The sequence below is a fragment of the Pteronotus mesoamericanus genome, unplaced genomic scaffold, assembly GCF_021234165.1.
Source record: "Pteronotus mesoamericanus isolate MK-2021 breed Mesoamerican mustached bat unplaced genomic scaffold, CSHL_Meso_final scaffold_167, whole genome shotgun sequence".
Lineage (NCBI taxonomy): Eukaryota > Metazoa > Chordata > Mammalia > Chiroptera > Mormoopidae > Pteronotus > Pteronotus mesoamericanus.
The window spans coordinates 20,255,360-20,282,216 of NW_026555308.1; the positions used below are offsets into that span (position 1 = coordinate 20,255,360).

Consider the following 26,857-nt stretch of genomic DNA (forward strand, 5'->3'; position numbering starts at 1 on the left):
CAGGTCATGCCAAGAACTAAAAAGACAATGCTGATGACAACAGGACTCACAAAATCCTTCTGTTGTGTAGTCTATGACTTGAGTTGGCCCAGCAAAATGCTAATGTTTGGTTCACTGGCAGACGAAGTTAAGGTTTTGTTGGAATGAACAATGATAACCATTCATTCTTTCCAAAATCTATGACTAATAGGAGGCGAAACATTGTAAATGATTCAGAGAATCGAGATTCTTCTTTTGATAACAGGCATTAAATTATGCTAGAAGACAGCAGATCAAGTACTGCTGAAAATGACATTACTCAATCCTTGGAGTAACCGCTATGGTGTCTGTACATCCCTTCAACAACACATGTTTAACATTTTTCATTTATGATCAATATTAGAACTGCCCCTAACAAAAGCAGTGATCAATCACATTAATCACAGCTTTGAATTTGAGGTCTGTCTTGAGAAATGAGGCTCAAACAGACTTTCATCATATCCTGCCTTATTCATGTTAAAGCTCTACCTTTGGGAATGATTTTATTTCTATTACTTCCCTTAGCAAAGTCTGTGTCATCTCCAATCTTCAATTCATCACCAATACTTTGTTTCTTTGCCTAAATCAAAAACATGCTGAGGAGGCTGCTGTGCAGATTTTGATGCTCAACCTGATTATTAAACATTGATTATATCTTCCCCTGATGAATTCCTGGCACAGGATAATTTTTAATCCCTAGTTCAGTACTTTTCAACCACTTCTCATGCCATGATAAAAACGAAATTATACAATCCATTTTGCATACTGGCTGACCTTTACCAGTTACCTCGGGTACCCTAATAGTTGAAGGATCAGGTTTTAGTACAAATAACCCCACCGTAGTGTTTACAAGAATGATTAACTACATGAATTCAGAAACAACCACTGGTTCTTAGCAACAGAAGTCCCTAAGTTGTAAAAGGTCTACAAGTTGTGGTCACTTTTCTAATATTATGCAACGGTAAACAAAGAGATGTGAAAGAAATAAATGCAGACTTATGGCTCAAAGAAAGAAAATAAAACCCTTAACACAACTGAGACTGAGACTTCACAGTTCTTTTTACTGGGCAAGGACATCGGTGTAGCTGCTGGAATTACAGTGTTTTCTTATTTCAAAAACAGGGTCTGTGTAAATAAAGATTGAGGTCTAAACCCATCTGGTCTGAATGGTCTGACACATTAATCACATTTGGCAACTGGGCACTTGAAAGTGGATAGTTCAAATGAGACTGAGTATAAAATACACATGGCCATTTCAAATAAAATATAAACATATAAAATAAAAAATGTAAATTTCTTCATGTATTTTTGTATTGATTACAGGCTGAAACATAGAATTGGCTACTAGAAAATTTAAAATAACAAGTAGCTGCATTTGTGACACACCTTTTATTCTTACTGAACACCACTGGTCTAAATTCAAAGCTCAAGTTTCCAAAAACTGCTTATATTCGTATTGATAAATTAAAGGATGTCTGCACTGAGCTTCCTCAAAAGATATTTTTGGGGGAAAAAGAGGAATTCCATTGCTTTAAGAGATTTTTTTAAAAGCTAAAAAACAATTGATCTAATAAGCTTTTTAAAAAAGAATTCACAATTATTTTACCTGGTGTATTCGTTCTTGGCTGAGTAACTTCAGTAGTACTGTGAGTCAGAAGTTCTGGTCTGTAAAAAGACAGTTGATATTAGTAACAGCATTTAGGAATGCCTTAGAGGCTTTCCCCACAAATCTGTGCATTGCAAATGATTTTCAATGTGGTTCATTCTACCTTCTTATGCAGTGAAAAGTATCATTCTGGTGGACTCCACATTATTTAGACAGTAACAATTTTAACAGATTGAGGTAGGACCCACCTTTGTGTCCTCAAAGGCATTTTAAGCTTAAATGTACCAAGTGTCACCTTTCCCCCCAAACAGCTCAATCTTCTGTTTCTAAACCTCAGATGAACTATACCACAATACAGCTAGAAATATCTAGGTCTGTCATCCTCAAGTTGCCACTCCCTTCTACAATTAGTCCAACAAACATACACAAATGCACAATCCCCTACGATTAAGCAAGCATCCCTGACCACAACCCTTCTGTAGGAAAGACAGGCCTTCTGTTCATACTCCCTGCTCCCAAATTACCCATTCTGCTATCCTTCAAACCAAAGCCAAAATAGCATTTCTAAAATGCAAATCCAAATTATTTCATTACTCCACTGATTGTATAAGACATAAGGCCTTCCCTCCACTTGGCTATCTCCATCTATCATACCATGCCCAAAAGGTACCTCACTCATCCCAGACAGAATGGTGTGATTATGTAAACATTAAAGTACATTTGACGCCTCCCTGTTCCTATTTCTATTACTTCCTTTTATTTTCTCATATCTCTATATACAAGTGACCAATCTACACGCTACCCCTTGTCCTCTTCCTCAAAGTGCTTAGTAACACTTGATTGCATTTATCTCTGTAATAAGCCTTCCAAAAACAATTCTGTACATCTGGTGCCTGATACTAAACATTTGCTCAATAAATAAATCTAAACGTAACACCTTAATTCTGAATATCAGAGTAAGTCCAACTGAGAGGGAAACAAAAGACCCATTTTCATGAAATTAATATTTTCTTAAAGACAACATTAAGTTTTTTTCTGCAGATTATAATCTTACCTTTTAATAACAAATTTAATTCGATTGCCCACTTGAATGATTTTTTCCAGCCTTGGGATTCCATACCACGAGGGACTTCTAAAGGGAATGTTTTCTGGCAGTCCTTCCACGTAGAGATCATTAGGATGTGCCTCAAATTTCTGGTAAGGCACAGCCTTGGCTTCAGTGCTCCCCAAGGCTTCAGCTTTACAAAAAAAAAAAAAAGTAATTGAAGAGACTAAGTTTCTGCTGAAATCAAACTGTGGTACAATCCAAAGCGATGTACATGTCAACTTTTTAAAAAGGCCAGTATACTCTGGAAACACATACACTAACTACTAAAACAGACTGAAAGCCGCAAATGCAAGTACAAAGGGCCCCTGATCAAGGGTGACTTGTGTGGACTTAATGTTTCCTGATTCTAAGACCATCTTAATAATGCTAAGATCTTATGAAAAATTTTTTCTGTATCTTTGGGAAAAAATAAAAAAGGAAAATTATGACACAATAAAGAATGCAATTTAAATACTGCTTTTTCATATATTTGAAGACAGGTTTTTGCTACTTAATGTTTTTAATGTAATAATCCTTTTACTGGTTCCTGCAACTGTGAGATTAATATTCTTTACCCTTTAAATTTTAAACATCATGAGTGAGCCATTTTACAAGGAAATAACCCTCTACAAAGAATATATGGAATGGGAAATAAAAATATTAAGCAGAGTTTGGTTTAGATTAAAAGCAACATATCAACCAATTAGTGTATGAACCTTATTTAGATCTATATTCAAAGCAAAAACTTCCAAGGTACTTCCTGGATGAATGAGGAACCTCTATGAGGGACTAGATAAGAGCAGATACAAAGAAATAGTTAATCTTGTCAGATATGATAATAAATGACACTGTGCTTCTGTAAGAAAATGTCAACACTGTCATGGATGCACACTAAGTAAGGAAAATGACACAACACCCAAAAGAGGAAAAGATGAACAAATGTGGAAAAATCTTAATGATCACTGAATTTAAAATTGGGTATATTTTTCAGCTTTTGAACAGGTGTAAAACTGAAATTTTAAGATTTAAAAATGAAAGTCCTAATCCCTGCTCTGAAACCACATCCAAACATAATTTTAATAAAAGAGTCAAACAGCCCTGACCAGTGTGGTTTAGTAGGATGAACGTCCGCAAAGTGAAAGGTCGCTGGTTCAATTCCCAGTCACAACACATGCCTGAGTTTCAGACCAGGCCCCCATTTGGGGGTGTGAGAGAGGCAACCACACATTGATGTTTCTCTCCCTTTCTCTTTCCCTCCCTCCCTGTCTCTCTAAAAATAAATAAATAAAATCTTTAAAATAAATAAATAAGAGTCAAACAATTTACACAATTTCAGCATATATAGGTTTCCCTTGCATTCTGTGTAAGTATATTTAATATTCTACAATCTGATGGTTTAACAGTGCCTCCCTGAACAATTAATCTGCATTTCTTTGATTCTTAGATTGACTTTCCTCTCAAATGTAAAGCTCTTCTGTCTGAATTTCTTCCTTTATTTCATTAACACCAAATCTGAAGGGCTCAAGTACATAATCTCTTTGATATGAAAAAGGAATGTGTACTTGAAAAACCATATACAATGTAATGAAGATCATAGCTGTTAAAGAAACATTCCCTTAAAAAATATGATAAAGGCTTTCACACTCATCTGGGTGTAGTATTAATTACAGTTAAATATAACAACGAAAAAAGTATATCGTAATTCTAACAGATTTTCTAAAAAATAACAAAAGAATCAGTTTTTGGTGTTGAGAAAGAGTGCAAGTTATAGAAAATGGTGACAGCCCACTGCATCAGTTATTCATCAACAAGGCCTCCTCTCTATAAAGTAACAGTCGCCCTGTCTCCCTAGTCCCCTTATTCTGCTTCATTTTTTCCCCCAGGCTAATTAACACCTTATATAACACACATTTACTCGTTGCCTTACTATGCATCTTCCCCTACTTTATTAATAAATGCTTCTTGGGGGCAGGGTGGGGGGAATGTCTTTGGTCTGCTGGTTCTCAGCACCTGACACACAGGCATTCACAGGTACTGAATGACTGCTTATGCTGCTGCCATACTGAAAATTTCAAAACTTGTGGTGTTTGACAGTTACAGAGAACCTAAGTTTTCATCTTTCCCTTTCAGGAACCTTAACTTAAAGAAAGCAGCATTCTGCTGGCTTCTCACTCTCTGAAGTTGCTAGACTCCTAGACCCACTTAAGGCCATTCAAACCAACAAAAAAGAGCCAGGCTTTTGTTGTTTGTGATGCAGTAATACATAAACTCTTACTATTTTCTTAGCTCTGCCACAATGCCAAAATATTTTCCACTGGCCACTTTTTCTTTCCTTTTTAAACTGTTTATTTATTTAATCCTCATCCAAGAACCTTTCTATTTCCATTGCTTTTAGAGAGAGAGGAATATCAATGTGAGAGAGAAGCATAGATTGTTGCCTCCTGCATGCTCCCAACCAGGAGTCAAACATGCCCCACAGCCTAGGCATGCTCTTAGGGGAAGATGCTCCAACCAACTAAGCTAATTCATTGACAGCCTCTTCTCTCCATGGTACAGAAGGAAGCTTGCCTGGCAAGAATCAGTGATGCCATTAGGTTTGGCTGCTTCTTTTACCAGGCTCATTTCCAGAACCAAAACATGAGGGCATAGTTTAAGCCTGTTCATGCAGATACCCATTATCGAACGTCACCTACTCATGAATTACAATAACACTATGGTAGCATCTCTAATGATAAACAATGTACTTCATCTGATTTATTTTACTAAGTTTCTTGGAATAGTTATTTTTAAAGTGGTAAAAAGTTTGTTAATTAGCTGATTTTGACAGATTAAGGAGACACATTAACACTAAAGTTCTATATTTGTGTTGGGCAGTCAGGATGCTGAAGAGGAGGAAAATCTTAAAATTCTGATTTTTTTCCTGATGCATTAAATTCTCAGGGAGTTAAACAGTATAATAAACCACATGGTAAGTACATGCATTCGGCAACCACCACCCAGATAGTGACCTCAGTTTGTAGCTGCCACTTGAGTTGCACCTAAAAACTGGTTTATTGGGATTTTAAGACCCAGTGCCAAGCAGTCCTCTTGGAAACCACAGTACAAACAAGAATCCTCACCCAGGAGACTTTCCATGCCAATAGCAGCAGTGGCACTTCTGTACTTTGGTCTTTTCAGTGTTATAATTCAATGAGGCACAATGTATGCTATGTGATAGAAAGGCCCAGTGATTTCTGAGAGTGTTAGAAGACACTTATCCACTCAGTGAATATTTGCTTAGCACCTGACCAAGCACCAGGCAAAGTTCTAGCAGTAAACAAGACAGACAAGATTAGGGTGGTCATATCTATTGTGTTAGAGTGAGAGGACATAGAAAACCATGAGTGTTTTGAGGAAAATATGAGGGTGATTAGTTATAGTGTGCTTAGCAGTTTATGCTAGATGTGTACTCAGTGAAGACCTCTCCAATGTGGCCACATTTAAATTGAGATGTAAATAAAAAGGAGAGGCACAAAAAGACCCAAGGTAAGAGCATTCCAGAAATAAGAACATTAAAGTGCAACAGTCCCAAAAAAGGTATGAAATGAAAAAGCACAGAACAAGTAGATGGCCATTACAGCTGTTAAGAAGTGAGCAAGTAGGATAGGGAATGAGTTGACAATAGAGGAAAGGCAGGATGGCCATGATCAGGGACTGTGGGGTTTATTCCAAACAGAAAGAAAAGCCAAAGAGTATGAAACAGGGAAGTGACATGCCCTATGTTTTTAATGAGATTAAAACCTGGCCACGTTGTGGCACTGGCTCTGACTGCAGTGACAGTGGTAAGGAAGAAAAGGATATGAACCAGGGATATGTTTTAAATGTAGAGTCAACAGGGGGCCTCATGAAAATAAAAAATAAAGAATAACTAAATCCTAGGGGACATGGCCAGGATAAGTGTGTAGAGTGCGGTGCCACTGGGTGGCCTGGGGAAGGAACTTTCTGCAGCAGGGGAAACCAAGGTCTGGTTAGTACATGGGAAGTCAAAAGACGTATCAAATACGTGAGTGAATATAAAGATCTGGTGGTAAGGGAAGTTTTTTTAAGACTAGAGACTTAAATTTGAAAGTCATCAGGATATACACAATGTATAAATTTAAAGATACAAGATGAAATGTGGTTAATTGTGGAGAAAGCATAACAAGAAAAGAGAAAGAGGAAGGGCTCAGGACTGAGCTCCAGAGAACCACTCTCAAAATTTAAAAACTGAACAAAATGGAAGTGCCATCAAGAGAAGGAAAATGACAGCCCATAAGACAGGAAAAAAAACAAGAGTCAATAAAGCCTGAAACTGCCCATTTTAATAGTTTTAAAAAGAAAAATAAGAAAAACAACTATGTTGAATGCCTCTACGGAGCAGGATAAAGGAGGGGAGAAGAGTGACTTCTGCCACACAGGTTGCTATGACAAACGAAGTCTAAGTATTTTAGGTGTTCAGGGACACAAGCACAGCAAGCAGAACAAACAGGATAACCACTGTAGTGTAGCCATGTGACATTTTCTGATAACCACCAGTGTACGACACAGCACGCCAGTGAAATGCCACTGAACGTCTCCTTTATTCCAGAGAAGCACACTAAACATTGTTAAAAGATTCCAAGGCAAAATGATTCCAAAACTGTGAAATGCCCTATGCAGAATAAACTATACTGTATTAAAAAAAATTACACAAAAAGACTATCTAGAGGGTTTTTATACTATTTTTTCATACAGATTTAAAACTTTTCATTATATATATATATATTTGAAAACAATAGAAGAAAATTGGAAGTGAGTCACATTCACTGTCTTTACTTTCATAAAGCAAAGTTGAGGAAAATTATTCTGTAGCATATTTTAGTTGGGGGAAAATCAGACTTACCAAATTTTTTGCAGAAAAGCTGATCTACCATCTTTCGTAATTTAGTGATTCTGGCATACCACTCTTCCTTTACTGTAAAAATAACAAATATAAAAATTTCCTCAATTTGATGGTATTCATGTATTATAATTTTAAAATAGGTAGTATTATTTTTCTATTCTTACTAAAATTATTTCTAAGATTTCAGAATGTGTTTGTTAAAACAGTACTGACACTGAATAGAATGAGTAAGAAAAACAGAACATGGGGAAAATGGAAATTTTTAACTGCAGAGTAATTTTACATAGGTATTCTAAAGTACCATAATTAAAGGTAGGAAATACCACAATTCAGTTTACTGAAGAAGAGCTCACAGGAGATTTTTGCAATGATAAATTTAGGCATTTAAGGCTATTAGCAATCATTCCATTAAAATTCTTAAGTGATGTAAATTCTTTGTTTTTTAATTTTTATTTATTGATTTGAGAGAGAGAGAAAGAGAAATACCAGTTTGTTAACCCACTTATTTATGTATTCATTGGTTGATTCTTGTACGTGCCCCAACCAGGGATCCAACCTGCAGCCTTGGCATATGGGGACAATGCTCTATAGCCAACTGAGCTACCTGGCCAGGGCTCGAATTCAATTTTATACATGCACCCCCACTCCACTCCAGAGCAAAAGCAAGCAAGAGGACACATCACGACTGTATTTCCTTCAAAATACATCTAACAAACAAGTGATAATAACATTGGCTATATGCTTTAAGAAGTATATCTATTTATGTCCTGGGTATATTAATAAATCATTATTCAATTCACTAATGTAAACTTGGGTAATACATTTTTCAATACTTTATGCCAGATAACTTTTGCATTTCAAAAGTAGAAACAGACATGTCCTAGCCAGGTGGCTCAGTTGGTTGGAACATTGTCTGTTACACCAAAAGGCCGTGGGCTCAATCCCTGGTTGGGGTGCATGTGGGAGAAAACTGATGGGTGTTTCTCTCTCTTTCTCTCTAAGCAATAAACATATGCTTGAGTGAGAATTAAAAAAAAAAAAAAAAAAAAAAGTACGACACACATGCTTCTTCAGTCTATCCCAAAATATGATGCAGACTCATACTTATTTATAATGGATTAAGAAGAAAACTAGTTTATTCTTCTGGAGAGTACTGAACAGTATTTTGATATTGTGTATTTCTTATACATAATACTCTGATTTCACACAAGACTGGAAACCCACCTCCGGAAGCAGGTTTGTCAAGCTGTAAGTCTTCACGTGTTGAATTCAGAAGTTCATGTCTGCAAGGTGAGAAAAAGTACTAAATATTCACAAAGTAATATTGAGCAAAATTAGTAACTACTAGTACTTATTTAATATTCCATCATCAAGACCAGTTTAAAAAGAGAAGATAATCTGGAGTCCTGACTACAATTAAATCCAAATGTCTTGAGATTGCCTCAGAATAATAAAGCTATATGGTAATTATACGCTGTTTCATAAGGTGCTTCATAGAGCCTACATACTCAAAGGGTTAATTATGCAAACCAAAGGAAACAAATTACAAAAATTTTATATGAGATCCTTTAATTTTACACTTCAAGACTACCTTACTTCAATGAATCTACAAAGTCTGTCCGGAAAAAGTCCAGCCATTGTTAATGTAACGAGAATGGTTTGTGTGACATCAATGTAAACTGGCAGCCAAGGAGAGTGGACTGGAATGAGCATGAGTGAAAAATGATGACTTCATTGTACTACTCAGTGGGGGTGGTAGATGCCACTGAGTGAGCATGTACTGTGAGACAGTCGCATTCAAAATGACTAAGTGAATAGGGCAACAATTCTGCATCAAAGTTTGCATTAAGCTCAAACATTCTTCCATTAAAACTAGTCAGATGATTCAGAAGGCTTTTGGGGACAATGTAATGGTGCAGTCCAAATAAAAGCATGGCACAAATGCTTCAAAGACATTCAAGAATCTGTTGAAAGCGATCCACGATCTGGAAGGCCTACAACAAGCAGAACACCTGAGAATGTTGATAAGAGCTACAATCAACACAGTCTGGCGACTGACAGTGCAAGAACTAGAAGCTGATCTGGGAGTTCCAAACACTACTGTGTCTGAGATTTTGATGCAGGATTCTAGGCAGGAAACATATCGTGGCAAAATCTGTTCCATGGTTTTTTTGCTACCAGAGCAGAGGGAACACATGCTGCAATTGCTAATGACTTGATTCAAACCGCTACCGATGAACCAGATTTCCTCAAGAGGGTCCTAACCAGATAAATTGTGGGTCTACAGCTAAGATCTGGAAAGGTCCCAATGGAAGTCGCCTGGTTCTCCATGCCTGAAGAAAGCACAACAAAGTCGCAGACAGATCATGACCATGTTAACTGTTTTTTATTTTAATTGTGAATGTTTTGTCCATCACAACTATGCCCCTCCAGGCCAAACAATAAATAAGGAGTACTACACCTCAATGTCCTTCATCAGTGAGAGACGCAAACAACGAAAACAGCCACAGCTATGGGCAACTGGTGATTGGCAGCTTCATCAAGACAACACACCCACTCATGCATCACATATAGTGCAGAGTTTCTAGGCAAAACATCAAATCATCCAGGTGTCTCAGTACCCCTACAGCCCAGATTTGGTGCCCTGAGACTTCTAGTTCTTCCTAAAACTAAAATCATCTTTGAAAGGGAAAAGATTTCAGACCTTTGATAAGATTCAGCAAAACACAAAGGGGCAGCTGATGGCGATTCCAACAAAGGATTTTGTAGAGCATTCGAACAGTGGAAGAGACGCTGGAAAACTATGTGAGCTCTCAAAGTGCTGACTTTGAAGGGTACTAAGGCATCATTGTCCTATGTACAATGTTTCCTGTATCTTCTTCAATAAATGTCTCTATTTTCCATATTACATGGCTGTACACTTTCTGGACAGACTATGTATAAACTGGTTACAGAAATCCTAAATACATTTCAATACTACCATTTGCAGGACAATATACTTGCTTTTAAGAATTTTTCCTAATAAACAAACATCCCATAAAACATAATTTTTAGAACACACAATTTTCACAATCTTAACTTCCATATCCCATTATCACTCTATTTTGTCATAATGGCCTAAAGTAATTGGGGGTGGAAGTGGGGGGAAAGATAGAAAAAACATACATAACCATGCTTATATTAACAATAATCCCAGAAATGATGGAAACTAATATAGGATTAAGTCAGTGACATACATAATATTTGATCAATATTAGTAAACTGTGAAATAAAACATTTGCTAAACTCTATAGAATTATCCTTTTAAATAAAAATTTTTTTAATGCATAATATGAACATGGTTCAGAGACTCATTCAAAATAGAACAACTTAAAAATGAAAGCCATGCCTTTCAGAATAAGCAAATCCATAGTCACTCTCTGGGTGGGAGGGTGAGTACTGCTTGATCTAAACACATCAAGATACTCTTTTTCATGCCTGGGCTTGGTTGAGAAATAAGCACTTGAAATAATTCTAACCAGAGAATTAAGGCCATATTCCAAGGTTTCCGTGCTCTCAAAAAGAAACATAGGTCGCTACTGTCTTTCCTGCAGAGAAGTGTCTAGCTGCCATGTCTGGAACTACTGCATCCAGCTCAAGACCAGCCTAAGGAAACTATCAAAGCAAGGAAGGAAAGCCCTGGCTGGTGTAGCATAGTGGATTGAGCGCCAGCCTGCGAACTGAAAGGTCACTGGTTCATCTGCAGGTCCAGGCACAAGTCTAGGTTGCTTTGCGACGGGCAACCAAACTATGTTTCTCTCCTTCTCACTCTCTCTCCAGTTCCCCTCTCCCTTAAAAAAGAAAAAAGCCCAAATCTAGAAAAAGCAGAAGCAAAGCCCTAGGTGCCACAAGTTTCAGTCACTGCATCTCTGACCTCCTTGCTAGATGAGATAAGCAACTCACTGTACTAAGCTAATTTGAATAAGGGTTTTTGTTACCTCTGGAGATACCCTAACTGCTCTCTTTCCTTTTCCAAGTTGAAAAATCTCTATTTGCTTTCATACTTGTTTGGTTGGCTATAGAATTTGAGGGTCATAACATTTTACTTAGAACTTCGAAAGAATTACTTAATAGTGTTAGAATACCTATTCCTGCTTAAAGCAGGTTTTCATCAGTGTGGTTTCATTCTTTATGGGTGACCTGCTTTTACTTTCTACAACCAAGTGATTTTTTTCCCTTATCGTTAGGGCACTGAAGTTTTATGAAGTGGCTCATTTTTGACACTTTCCTTCTCTTTTCACTTTAAGTCAGATGTCACTAGATAACTCAGTATCCTTTCTTGTGTCTCATATACACAACCTTCTTTACAATTTACAAGACTAACAACCCTTGTAACCCAATTTCATTGAAAATTTTAGTTTAGCCATTACATTTTATCATTTCCTAGAAAACTATTCTCCAATTGTTCCCTTTTACAAGTGTATCTAGTACTTGTTTCATGGATGTAGTGGGAAGTGTCCATATTTGCATTGCAGAAATCTGCTGATAAATGCCCTCTTTGTTTTTTAAATCTTTTACTGTAATCTTAATAGAATCTAAGAGAATAGAAAATACAGAAATGTGGGATGTGGCTGTTGTTTTAAAATGGAAGCATTTACACATCCAATTGCTGCACTCATTTTTTAAAAAGAGTTCCTTGTGCTGTGATTGGTGTGGCTCCATTCGATGGGCATTGTTCTGTCAAGCAAAAGGTCACCAGTTTGATTCCTGGTTGGACACATGCCTAGGCTGTGGGTTCAGTCCCCGACTCGGGCACATGAGAGGCAACCAGCAGATGTTTCTCTTCCTCCCTCCCTTCTCCACACTCTAAAAATAAATAAAATCTTTAAAAAAAAAAAAAAAAGAAAAGCTTGTCACAGCCTCTATGTCAATGTTAAATAATTTATAACATTTTACTGTCTTAATTTTTCCTCCCATTCTTACTTGTGTTGTTTCATTTATTGATTTTTTTTTTTTTTAAGATTTTGTTCATTTATTTTTAGAGAGGGGAAGGGCAGGAGAAACAGAAAGAGAGAGAAACATTGATGTGCAAGATATACATCGATCAGGTGCCTCTCGCATGCCCCCAAACTGGGGACCTGGCCCACACAACCCAGGCATGTGCCCTGACTAGGAATCAAACGGGCAACCTTTCAGTCCGCAGGCTGGCACTCAATCCACCGTACCACACCAGCCAGGGCTTGTATTGTTTATTTTTAATCTCACAATTTACATATACTTCCACATATGTGTTAAAAAATTCAGACCTAAAAACAAGGCATTAATACTGTATTACTACTTTCTTTAGCATACTTAGCAGAAAATTGGAGAGGAAAATGACAGTTGTATGCAATCAGGTATGGCAGGTGTTCGTGTTCCAAAAGCCAACTTGAGCATGACTGACACAGATACAATGACAAGTGGAAAATAAAACAATATATAATAATTCAAACTTAATTTAAGTATAGCCCTAGTGGTTGAATATTTGTCAATATTTTAAAATACGCACTAATCATGAACAAAGAGAAAAGTCCAGAAATCTTACTTCTTAATCACAAAACGAATCCTTTCCTTTGCCAGTAATATTCTCTCAAGGCGAGGAATTCCGTAAGTAGATGGCCTTCTAAAAGGAATTCCTTCCGGAAGTCCTTCTACATAAAGATCTTCAACATGTGACTGGAAAAGAGGGTATGGGATCGTCACAGGACCTTTGGCTTTTATAGCTTGAGCTTTAGGGATAAAAAGAGAAAAGTGAAAAATCATTAAATGACAAGGATTAAGCACGAAATAGTTGAATACATACTGCTCTGTAACTTTTATAACTTTTATTTACTCCCGTTTATTATAATTAAATCAGAAAACAGTACAAAAGAACTAAAAGGAAAAGAACACCAAAGATGCCAATGCTCTATTTAATCAAATCTGCAATGAGTTAAAGTATATTTTAAATTAATGTAGATAATAGCCACACTTCCTCTTGAAATTTAACCTACATATGAACCCAGAAGAACATACCAGGTAGTATCAGCTAATGCATAGAGTATGTAATGAGAGGAGTATTTTTTAATCATTTAAAAGATTAGTGTAAAAGAATTTTTAAAAACTGAAACAGAAGATTTAACTAAAAATTCTGCTAGATTTATTTACTCAAGAGGAAAATAATCCAAGAGCTTCAAAAAGTCAAAGCATGGGGAGTATTAAAAATCAAATACACTCAATAACATTATAATAACTTTGTATGGTGACAGTTAATAGATGTCACGGGGATGATCAGCTCAGAATGTGTAAATGTCAAAGCATTATGTCGCACACCTGAAACTAACATAATAATGTATGCCAACTATACTTCAATTAAAAAAGAATAAACTATAATGAGTAGACCTTGATCTTATTCAACAAACTATAAAGGGTCAGTTTTTCTGAACAATAAGAGACATTTAAGTATCACTGGGTATTATATATGTTTTTATATGTGATAATAGAACTGAGATTAAGAAAATGCCTTCCTCTCACCCGACTCCCCAGTTGACATACAGATTTGTGAAAGGTGAAATGACATGATATTTGGGACACTGGAGTTTTAAAATATTCCTGCATCAAAAAGAAATGGGACAAAAGAGAATAAAGAAGAAAACACTGTAAAATGTTACATGCTGTTGAATGATGAATACTTAGAGGATCTTTAATTCTTCACTTTTGTTTTTGTTTGGAAATTTTCATGATAAAAAACTATTAAATAAATATTAGTATGTTCATGCATAATATGGGCACATTTATAGTTAGTATTAACATTCCCACACGTAAGCCTTTTGTCACTAAGCCAAACTTTCTATGACTACAGACACGTATCATACACATTCCATACTTCTTTCTAAGGCTTCCATCTCATTTAAATCACACAAGTTACCTAAAATGCTTTTTAGTAGTTGAAAGAACAGCAAAGGTGCTACTGTCGCTGCTTAAAATGTCCCAAAGCAAAAATGACTCCTATGGATGCCATTCAACCTCTCTTCCCTCAGGAATTACCATCAGAACAGCCCCACTTTTTTTGCTGGTAGTTTATATAATAGTCTATTTGCTAAACATTAATGTTTGTACTAAAATTTCAAGTATACCAGTTATATATTAATAATGAGTCAGATTTAACATCTTTGTTGATATACTACATCTGAAAATCATATTCACATAACAATGAAAATAGTTTCCCGTAAGGCAATCATCATGTTATATTGCTTCCTGTATAGTGTTATCAGTTCTTGCCTTTTTTTTTAAAGATTTTATTTATTTATTTTTAGAGAGAGGGGAAAGGAGGAAGAGAAGAAGAAAAACATCAATGTATGAGAGAAAGCCATTGGTTGCCTCTCACACAGCCCAACTGGGGACCAAACAAGCAACAGAAGCATGTGCCCTGACTGGCAAGCCCTTGCTTTGCAGTACTATGCTCAACCAACTGAGCCACACAGGTCAGGGCCAGTATTTGTTTTCAAGTGGATCAATTAAAGTCACTGGCAAAACACTGTGACAATTGAAAAGTGAGACAAACTGGCCAGTGCGGTTCAGTGGACTGGGCACTGGCCTGAGATCTGAAAGGCTGTCGGATGGATTACTAGTCAGGGCACATGCCTGCATTGCCAGCCAAGTCCCCAGCTGGGGGCGTGCAAAAGGCAACCAATTAATGTTTCTCTCCCTCCCTTTCTCTCTTCCTCCCCACTTCTCTCTAAAATGAATGAATGAATGAATGCATAAGAGAAGTGAGATAAATATTACGAGAACCAGAAAGATAATAAAAAATTTAAAGAAATGTTATTTAATTACTAAATTTACTGTAATTCTAAATCTTCATTGAGGTTCATTCATGATAAACAGAAATGTTAATTTCAAGTTTATTAAAGTAACTAATGCTAATGTGGTTTATCATTTAAATACTTAGAAAAATTCAGTCATAAAGAATACCACACCACAGAAATTAAATTTTCAAGTTAAAATTCAGTATATTATACAATTTTATAGTTGATAGCAAAGAATCCTCCAAATAACCCCTCCAGCAAAACATGGTATTTTTAAATAATTGTTACTTTTTATTATTATTATTATTATTTTTCATCCTTACCTGAGGACATTTTCATTTGCTTTGTTAAAGAGTGGAAGAGAGAGAGAAACATTGGTGTGAGAGAAGCATCAATTGGTTGCCTTCATATATGCACCCAGAGACCAGGGGTCACAAGCGTCTGCACCTGGACAGGGGATGCACTCACGCCCTAGGCATGTGCCCTGACAGGAATCAAACCCACAGCGTTTCAGTTGCAGGATGATGCTTAACCCACTGACGTATACTGGCCGGGGCTGTTACTGTTTTTTAGGTGAGCATCTGATGTACCATGAGATGACAATGAATTGCTTGTTTCTTTGATTACTATATAAAGTATAGAATAGTAAAATAAAAGGAAAAGAATTTGTGATGTAACTTAAACTCAGTTATATATCAAGATAAAATAAGGACATCTAGACGAATACTAAATTTAACATAAAAGATTAAGAAAGATTATTATTTAAGAAAATAATCTTCAATTAAATCTCTATGAACCAAGACTCTGCAACATATCTGGGGGGAGGGGGTGCAAAAGTAGGTTTACAGTTGTTCATATGAAAAACAATACAATTATTAATAAATAATATAAGAATAAACTTTGGCCCTGACTGGAGTGGCCCAGTGGGCTGGACGTCATCCTGCAAACCAAAAGGTCACCAGTTTGATTCCAGGTCAAGGCACATGCCTGGGCTGCTGGCCAGGTTTCCGGTTGGGGACTTGCAAGGGGCAACCATCCATGTTTCTCTCCTTCTCCTTCTCCCTCCCTGCTTCTCTGTCTAAAAATAAATAAATAAAATCTTAAAAAAAAAAAAAAAGTAATAAACTCTGTGTTTCAAATACAACTGTAAACCTACTTTTGTCCCAAGAAGTGCTTATCGATACTTAAAGGGAAAAAACACTTTTTCTAAGCTTTGTACTCATCTAGAAACAAAGACTGTAATATTTGGTTAGACACTATCCAATAATCTTTCGAGGGACAGATATGTAATTAAGGCATGGTTTACTAATAGAGCTGAACCTTCTCACATTCAATGATCAGTAACTCCATTATTAAGAAGCTTATGAACAAGCCCTGGCTGGGTGGGCTCAGGTGATCTGAGTGTCATCCTGATATGTGAAGGTTGCAGGTTCCATCCCTGGTGAGCATATATAAGAATCAACCAATAAATGCATAGGTAGGTGAAACAAGATATTCCATGTTTCTCTCTGATTCTCTTCCTTCCCCCCCTCTCTAAAATCAGTAAATTAAAAAAAAAATTTTAAACTGCTTATGAACAAATTATTACAAGAATTTTTTAATTTAGACTTACCATATTTTCTTTCAAACAACTCTTCAACTTGTTTGCGTAGATCGGTAATTCGAGCATTCCATTTCTCTGAAAATTGAAAGTTAAATCTCAATAATAAATCCCTCTTTGGGAACACTAATAAGTTCTTAGGACAACCTAATATCTAATAGCTTTTTCTATATACCACATTCTAATTTGTTAATAATCCATCTTCATCTATACAATTTTATTGCTTTCCTAAGAATTTTACCCTTTTTGGTGGTTCTAGAATTGATTCAATAGGAGATTACAGGGGCTGTTTTAAAGTTTATTTTTTAAACAATTCATACCAAATACCTCTTTTTAGCCTTATAATCTCTGAAAAGCAGGAGTGCAGAAAAGACCAATACAATATAATTAACACTACAAAATGAAGGCAAAAAAGAGGGAGGCCTCCAAGGTCATTCAGGAATCTTTCTAAATCACATCTAAGTTGTATGACCATGAGACTGTATGACAAGCTGAAATATTAACATGCTTTCTTAAATGTATACAAGCTAAAGGTTCTATCTACTCAAAACAGAGATCACAAACACAATCGGCCACTAAAATTTTATTTAGTCCCTTCAAAAGGCTACATCAACCACCGGGGTTTGGTTAAATTAGCTGCTGTCAGTTACACAAAGAAAAACTATACTGAAAATATAAAAATAAATAAAGGCTTTAAAGCTAAGAAAAATAATTAAATTACTAAGTCATTAACACTGATTTAAAGTCTGCTCATTGTAGTTAGACATCCAAGATGCAATGTCTTACGCTCTGGTAAACCCAAACTACGTTTAAACCATGTAAGTTTACTTCAAACTATCCATGGTCTTCCTCAGATCAGATTATAAAACAGTAACACATGTTAAAGCATGCCCCTAAAGAATGCTGTAACTTTTATCAGTAATAGAAGTTGTTCAGAATCAAAGAAAAAGGGCTTGTATTAAATCAAGAACTTACCAAAGTTGAACTCCCTCACTTTCCGTTTTCCGGCATTGGCAGGTTCAGTGACTGGCGGCTGGGGTGGCTCGTTGCTCTTTGGTCTCTTGGTAGGTGGAGAATAATCATCATCTTGAAAAAGAAAACTGTCATCAGTGGGGGAACAGACTAAATAAGTTACAGCCATTCACCTGTTAAATCCTCAACATTCAAAAGATATGGGGGGCTTTAAATCATTATTTCTGTACTGTCATTTTCAGCCAGTTTTTCCCAGTTACATTTGAAGTCTTCCTACTCTATTGGGGTATAGTGCTCAAGTGAATATACCTCATTTTGCCTGTCTTCATTTTTTTTTTTTTTACTTTGCTTAATTTAAATTGTCACAATAAATTTTTCCTCTCATTAACTGCTCTGAGATAGCTGCCTAGAATTTTGTCTATTACAAAAAAAAAAAACAAAACAACTCTGTTTTGTCTTTCAAAAAAAAAGGTTTTGATGGAGACAGCCACCTACAACTATACAAATATATAAGAAAGGGGATAGAAAACACAGCTTGAATGGAAAAAAAGTTAAACTTACATAAAATTCAAGCACATAAACAAGGGAGGTTGAACAACTATATATCAAACACTTAAACACAGAATATATATAGAATTAAAGAAATATAGCTATATTATTTGTGAAACAGGTAATATTGATTTGGTCAATACAAACCCTATGTAGAAATGAGCAATCATATATTTAAGCACAAAATATAGACTTTTGTAAACATTTGTAGCAGGAGTTCATGCTAGTTTCTTCATGGATATGTCTGTAACAGAACACTGCTATGATACTTTAATATATATAAAATGCTAGAATTAAAGACATTTGGCTCAAATAAAAAAAAATTCTATCATCATATAGTCCCTGAAAATGCTGCACACTAAGATTTCTACTCAAATACCATGTGTAAATTACTGAAAATATAATTGTACATTTATAAATATGGGATAGAGAAGAAAATAATTACTGTATTAAAGATAATAGCAATAACAAAAGATACCATTAAAATACAAGTCACCTTTTTAGATTAGTATAATTTTCATTCTCATTTTAAAGGTAATGAAATAAGCTCAGAGAATGTTATATGATTTAACCACGTCACATCACTAGATAGTGCAGCAGAGATTAGATTATGGGTAAAACTCTTTCCACTACACTAACCGGTAAATTCTCAAATAGATAGCACGAATCCACATTCAACCTAACATACAATGTTGCCTGAAAGACCAATGGATAACTATTATATACTTTGCATATTAATCAAGAAAAAAATCTGAGTAAAGCCTAAAATATTTTGTATCGCGTTGCTACCACAGCCTCAGAGTACAGACATTGCTGCCCAGGTGCACTGACTTTGGGTTCTTCTTATAATACCTACAGATAATTCTGGTAACCTGAAATCATTGACTATAGGAGGAAAAGGTACTAATGTCACCAGTACCAGATGACGCATCATCATGATCCAATTATGTGTTGGAAAAGGCAAAAACGCTAATTTAGGGGATACTACTTCAGGAAAACATTATCATACAGACAATTTACAACATTAAAAAACTTTCATGTGCTGAATACCACTGAAGAAATGCATGTTCAAATATAGAAAAAAAATCTATGGTAGAAAACTACTGAAAAATGACAAACTACTAGTAAAATAAAACTTGACTATGTCACCTGGGTTTATAATTATTAAATTAGTATAAGAATTAAAAATGGTCAAAAGACCTATAATAGATTACTAAGTAATTAGATTCAAACCTAAGTAGATACATTGGGGAAAACATTAGGTATCATTAATATGTTTGGCCTTCAATTCTGAAAACATGCTGAAAAAATAAACTGTCTTTTCCAACTCCTGAACAGGTTTTTAAAAGCCTAAGAATATTTTTATGCTAGTTTCCAAAGGGTAAAATGAAATATACTAGCTTCATCTATAAATATTATCAAAGCATTTTAAATGTTTATTTAATATTAGTAATTCTTCCCAAACATTAAGCAATGACATTTAAAACAAAAGTATTTTCCATAAGCTAATGTTGCCTAAAATATTTATAGATCATCATTTAAACTGGTTGCTAACTAAATTACATAAAATGAAAAAGAAAATATAGTTGTAGGATGGTAATGGAGAATTACAGTTATTAGTAATCTCAATTATAATGTGCACTGTTTGAAATTGAGGCCAAGGTGAAGGGCCAAGAGTGTTTTTCTTTAATGTCAAGACCTCACTTCTTCAGTCTAATCTATGTTAGAACACAAAGGGTTTAACAGTATAAATATATTTATAAGAGTAAACCTCATATAAATATGAGGTTGATCATAAACAGGAAAAGAAAACAGAGAAAAAGGCAAGTCTGGGAGAGTATTTTTTAACAAAACAAATGATTTAAAAAGTTTAACAAAGATTATAAAATATTAAAAGTGTTACCACATTTCTCAAGTGACAAGTACTGAAGAGATTAATTTAATTATTTGTGATAACATATCATACAACATATTAAAAAAGTAACCCATTTAAATCATATAAAACATGCAATTAAATCATAATAGCTATGAACTTAGCCACACCTTCCTTTTTTATCCCCGCTCCGCTGAAAAAACTATATTTGGTATTAAGGATGGATGAGAAAATGTTTTTAATTGACCTCAAAATCAAAATTATTTCTCTGTAGCAGAGAATATAAATAAAACTCTAAGACTTTACCTCTAATAACTGGGTCCAGGAGGTAGAACTGTTTTCTAAATATCATGGTGTTTCAACATTATAAACAACTACTTTTGTGTAAAAAGACGTGTTTTACAGGATGCTTCAAAATTAAACCCAAACTACTTATAGCATCAAAACTAAAAGCTTAAAAAACAAGTTTCAAAATATTTTTAACATGCAAAAACTGTTACTCAGAAATATATAATAGTTATTCTGCCAGTATTAACAGTAGTGGTTCCACACCTCAGAACATGGCAGCAACAATCCCTAGCTCAGAATTTGTATTTAGAAAAAAACCTGTGTTTCTTTTAGCATCGTATTTACAAATATGGTTGTAGATAATACAGACTTCAGAGCTAAAAACTGTTACTACAATCTCATTGGTAAATGCATTAATAGAATATGAAGCATTTTCAGCTACTTTTACTTTCATAACCAAATTGGTAATGTTTTATCACACAAACTGACATCTATTCAAAGTAAACAAAAAACAAACTAAAATCAACCAGGCACTGTATCCCTTTTGAGATTACCATACACAGTTCAAACTAATAAATGGCATTTTTCATCCATGGATCCAGGCCATAACTCCTTTAACAAAATCTTTAAATGCTAACCTACTCGATTACAGATTCTATGAGCTCTCCAGTTACATTTGCAAGATAAGGAGAGCCCTGACTGGTATAGCTCAGTGCGCTGGGCATCATCCTACAAACTGACAGGTTGTTGGTTTGATTCCTGGTCAGGGCATGTGCCTGGGTTGTGGGCCAGGTCCCCAGTTGGGGGCATGCAATTGATGTTTCTTTCTTACATCAATGTTTCTCTCCCTTTCTTTCTCCCTCCCTTCCCCTCTCTAAAAATAAATAAATAAAATCTTAAAAAGATAAGCACAATAATTAAAGAATGACAAACAGCAAAGCATATAAGCTTTATCTTTAGAACAGACCCAAAATTCAACCCCTTAGGTCCACTTCCAGCATCCTATTTCCAAGCACCATGTTACCTGCCCTAGATAACTCTAATAGCCTCCTAAGTTGGATTTCTTGCTTCCACTATGTCTGCACTCAGACTTTTGCAACACAGCAGCCCTGCTTCTCCAAAGTGAAAGACAGAACTGCTGCTCCTTTGTTCAAAACCCTCCAATGGCTCTTGCCTACCTTGCCCACTCCTAAATCCCTGACACCGAGTACAGTCCTTCCCCAGTACAAACAAGTTGCTTGGTATTTACAGAATGATTAAATGAACATTTGAATAGTGTATCCTTAATTATATGCACCAGCCAAATATTTACCAAGGCGCTAAGCATGAATTTCACAAAAAAGGATACCACCAGAGGATGACAACTACTTGAAGCTCTACAACAGTCCAAATTGTAGTTCATGTACTGTATGTGGTAATGTGAACCAACTCTATGTAGAACTGCATTCTTGTGTTGAAAGTTACATATATTTTTAAATGTATTTAAAAACATCAAAGACAGTTTCACTTTGGAAGATACAAAATTAATTTTTAAATGGATGTTTAAAATCAATTTAAAGAAAAAACTAAGGAATGAACAGGGGTAAGGTTAGGCCACAGCAGAATGAACACATGTGAATGGCTCAGGTTTGGGGAACAATGCCTTAAAAGAGAACTGCATAATTAGTAAACCTCTTTCAAAGCAAAAAATTTCCCATATTAGTTTGTCCATGACAGCTAGACCTCAAACAGGGTTGAGCTAAGAAGTTGCCTGCACACATCAAAGATAATCACACAAAGGTAAGCGTGACAGCAATTTGATTTTACCCAAAGTGTAGTCGTGATGTTTATGAAATTAAGGCTTGCACATTCGTCATTTGTATTACTGCAAGGGCTACTTCTAAGTCACACAACTTGTAAATGTGTACCACTGATGTAAGCACAGGTAGATTACTACAAACGGAGGAGCACACCACCGGCAATGGGTAAGGAAATGTTATCCTGAAGAGATAATGCATTTGCATTAATGCCAATTAGCCCCCTCATAACTCCACATAATTTCAAGTAAATATATCAAAGTTAAAGTACTGTGGAAAACGTGACAGACTTACAAGACCAAGTTCTTTTTTAAAATCTTTTCTATAAACTATTTGGGAAATGCAGAAAGATACAACAGGGGAAAATAAAAGTCATCCACAGGCATGCAGGATTATCTTCATTTATCTTCTTCCAGTATTTTTCTGAACAAAACGAACATCATTCTCTATGTACACTTCTCCTTTTAAACTTGCCTTGTTCATGAAAGGCAGGAATTCCACCCCCCACCCCAACTAAACATATGACAATAGGGGTCTTTTTCTGGACCATTTACATTAAACAAACCAACCAAAAAGTCACAATTGCGGGGCCTGTATGTTTTTTTCTATTATGAGGATATACCAAAAGTTAATTTTCTAACTATAGATGTTTAATGAGTTTCTACCATTTTGCAACCTTTCCAGAAAAAATAAATATTATTTATCAAACAGATGCGCAAGTTCTCATTTGACCTTCCTTGCTAATATCACAGACTTAAACTTTACCCTCCTTAATGTACTGATAAAAAACAATCTAGGCGCATTATACACGGCAAAACCATTTAGGCGTCCCTGAAAAATCATGTGTGTTTTTTGTCTCGTGCAATCCTTTTACCTTCTTCTGGAATCACCTTGGTTGAAAGAGAGATCCCACTTTGACGCTGCTCCAGATTGCACGTCTTCACCCCCGGCCTCTTCGGAGGCTTCCCTCGCATTGCCTTCTTCTGCCTCGGCATCTGAAGAAGCTTTTCTTCCTGCTGCCTCCACAATCTGATGACACTCTCTGCGGGAGGAGGTCCAAAGTGTCTCTCGGCAGCTCTGTTGCCATGCTTTTTAGCATATTTAATAACTTTTAGCTTAAAGCTTGCAGTGTACGAAAACCGTTTCGACATTTTCCAAGGGATTTTCCAATAATTTCTCCTGCCTAAAGTGTACGAAGAGAAATGTTGCGCTGTTCACCCGATGGTAATAAAGTCCGCATCACCTATCTTATCAAGTGGCTAACAAATGGCATCATCTATTTTACTCTGTGGATAACAATACGTCGCTCTTCATTTCATTTCGTTGAATCGCTGGCCAAAACTGCTTTCGTTGCAAGTTCGTCGTAAAATCAAGAAAACTGCTCATCGTATTCCATGGTATTATTTTGCATAGGGATATTGTTATTGCTTTCCAGAGTTAGACTTTTAACACGTAAGTATAAATAAAAGAATTAAAAACATTTACACAGATACTGAATTAGTACTACTCATGTATAATGCACATCCTTATTTTTCCCTCAAAAATTGAGGCAAAAAATGCACATTATACACAGCAAAATACAGTAGTAATTTCATTAAGGTTGATATATAGTTTGTTCACAAACATATGTGCCACAGAAAAACTACTCTGTGAAGTAATTACTTACAAAATCCTGGTATTTCACTGGTATTCTGAACATAAAGCCACCTATATAGCAAAATTCTACTACTTGTTGACAAGTCTGGATGATAGAAGCTTTTGTAGTATGTCTTAGTTTTAAAAAATAAGATTTACCACTCTTTCCGAAGACTTAAAATTGAAAAGATCGACACATTTCAGGTTCATGAGCCATTTATTTTGTGATTATCATTAACATCTCTTTAAAGGTCTTATACTATATAAAATCATGTGTTTACTTTCTAAACACTTTTAATACAGCCATTATCTGCTCTAAGATATGATAAAAAGTAACTTGGTTTCCTATTTAAAGCTTTGTCCTAATAAACTTTAATAATAATCTGTTTCCCCTATCTGTATAGAAAGGACAAAGTTCTCAGTATTTATAATATTTATAAACTCTTAAGATTTCCTTCTTTGGTAGTTAATGAGGCTTAAAGTAAAAATTTAAATTATTTAATGCTGAACTATAAACAATTCAAAATTGCTTTTAGGTTAGTTAAATTAATGATAAAAGTAGATATTATTTTGAGACATGAAGGATGAAAAAAATCTCATGTTAGGTGAAAAGTATCAATCAACTTAGATTTTTTTTAGAAGCAATGAAGACATACATTTTAAGTAGTTAGTTGTTAAATAGCCAAGTATTATAAATAACCAAGTGACACCAGAAGACATGTTACTTGAGAGAGAGAGAGAGAGAGAGAGAGAGAAATCCAAGAAAAGCTATGCAGCAGTTAAAAAAAAAAAAAAAAAAAAGTAGTACCAAGGTGTGTGGTTATGGGGAAAAAAAAAAACCTATGGGAAATGTGATATATGTGTATTTTAAGTGTTCATTATAATGCTGTATATGCTGAAAGCATGTATTTCATAAAACTAAATATATATACATGTGTATATATCAAATTATTTTTAGATGTATACAGAAAGTGAGTGCAGGGACTTTAGAGCAGGGCAGGTATAAACATAACACTGTAATTGTTGTTTTGTTTCACTATTTTTCCTTAGGAAATAATTACTTTGAGGGGAAAAAAATTTATAGAGTAGTGTGGGACAATGTAAAAGGAAAAAAATCAATACATAATCAATTATTAAATATGAATTATGATACTGTTAATAATTATATTAGCTGAATTTTTAAATAATTCAGGACAAACCCAGTCATCTGTATTCATGCATTATCTTTGAAGAATAAAAAACTAGGTTTAAAGCAACTTTAGCTATGAAGATTAGTTTAGAATATATTTATTTCTAGCTACTAATTCAAAAATAGTTTTTAAGAACAGGTTATATGTTAGCCTCTAGTAGTATTTTAGGGGGAAACTCCCTTTAAAGATTGACTAAACTATCAACACTTTCTTCTCCACTTTACTCAAGTAGATAACAGGGGTTATTGATACTAATTAGATCTAACTATCACAACCCAATAACAGATTACAGAATCTGATTTCATGTGCATCCAGTCTGGTCATAGTTTTCATTTTTTATCCTCAATTCCCAATGATAAGGCATAGCCTGGTCCACCGCTAATTTGCATGGCTTACTTTTGTTGTCTAAAACTCCCAAAGCACTGGGTGCACTGCTGGGAAGTGGGCTGCTTTGGTCAGACATACACATATATGCTTCAATTCTTATCACAAGTTTCCTTCAAGAATGAATGAAATGCATACTTAAAAATGTGAATGTGACAAGTGTTTTTATGACCAGAAGTAAACTTTTGGAATCAAGGCTTTTCAATAACTAACCTTCAATAGTCACCTCAACTTCAGGGTCCTCACTTGTTTCTGAAGGGACATGTTGAGTAGAATCTTGAAAAAAATAAAATTCTAAAATGACATTCATTATAAAGCACTTTCTATATGTTCCAACATTTTATTGATCTGATACTCCAAAAGCAGCCTACTATAAAATTTTACTGGCATTTTAATTCATCTCATATTTATTAAAATATCTGACCCCTTTAATTAGAAATAGGGATAAAAAACAAAAAGTAGAAAATTTGTGGAAAACTATTAGATAATACCAAGTTACCTGCATTGATGGACTCAAGAGACTTGTATTTTTAAGGTAAGATTATAATAAAGTCACACTTTCCTACTGTAGCTAGAAAATGCTAGAATAAAAACAAAGGCTTTATTTTTTTTTCTTTTCTGTTTTTACTATTTCTCCTCTGCTTTCTGAAATCCTAGGAGTGGTTTAATTGTTAAATAAAACCACACTTTTTTGCAGTGGGGACCTTTAGATTAGACAACTATAAAAAATGCAAACAGAACTATTTCCCCTAACTTTATATGCAAGATACGTTTAAAAATTAAATATTTTATTAATATTTGTGTTACTGCACAAAACAAATATATGTATATCAGAATGTTAGTGCTAGAAGCTAGAAGTATCTTCATAAACTCTCTTTGATTTTGCAAAGATTGAGAGATTAATTGATTTGCCAAAGATTATGTTTATTGGTTAGTAAAGGAATGAAGACCAGAACCCAGGTTTGATTCAACTCTATTAATACTGCAATAGAACAATAAAAATCTCCTTAAAAATAAAGTATGTGAAAGCCTAATATCTAATGATAGAATTGTAAACTGTGAAGAAATTCATAGTGCATAATGAAACCTGTCCCATGTATCTTATATATAGATATTTTGTTGTAAATACTACCTATTCAAAATAGAAGATTTTG

At 35.0% G+C, this 26,857-nt stretch overlaps 1 protein-coding gene across 6 annotated transcripts in view; it reads right to left on the bottom strand.

Moving 5' to 3' along the window:
- GTF2I (general transcription factor IIi) overlaps positions 1-26,857 on the bottom strand; it is a 112,877-nt gene that overhangs the window by 24,494 nt on the left and 61,526 nt on the right. For 3 of the 6 annotated variants that reach the window (XM_054589705.1, XM_054589704.1, XM_054589706.1), the window contains 8 exons: positions 25,917-25,979; positions 17,992-18,102; positions 17,029-17,094; positions 13,175-13,358; positions 8,836-8,894; positions 7,612-7,683; positions 2,679-2,862; positions 1,625-1,683 (listed from right to left, as the gene is read on the bottom strand). In XM_054589705.1, the coding sequence (XP_054445680.1) occupies positions 1,625-1,683; positions 2,679-2,862; positions 7,612-7,683; positions 8,836-8,894; positions 13,175-13,358; positions 17,029-17,094; positions 17,992-18,102; positions 25,917-25,979 (798 nt within the window). The remainder of the gene's footprint in view (positions 1-1,624; positions 1,684-2,678; positions 2,863-7,611; positions 7,684-8,835; positions 8,895-13,174; positions 13,359-17,028; positions 17,095-17,991; positions 18,103-25,916; positions 25,980-26,857) is intronic. The other 3 variants (XM_054589709.1, XM_054589707.1, XM_054589710.1) reach the window with 1 other exon arrangement.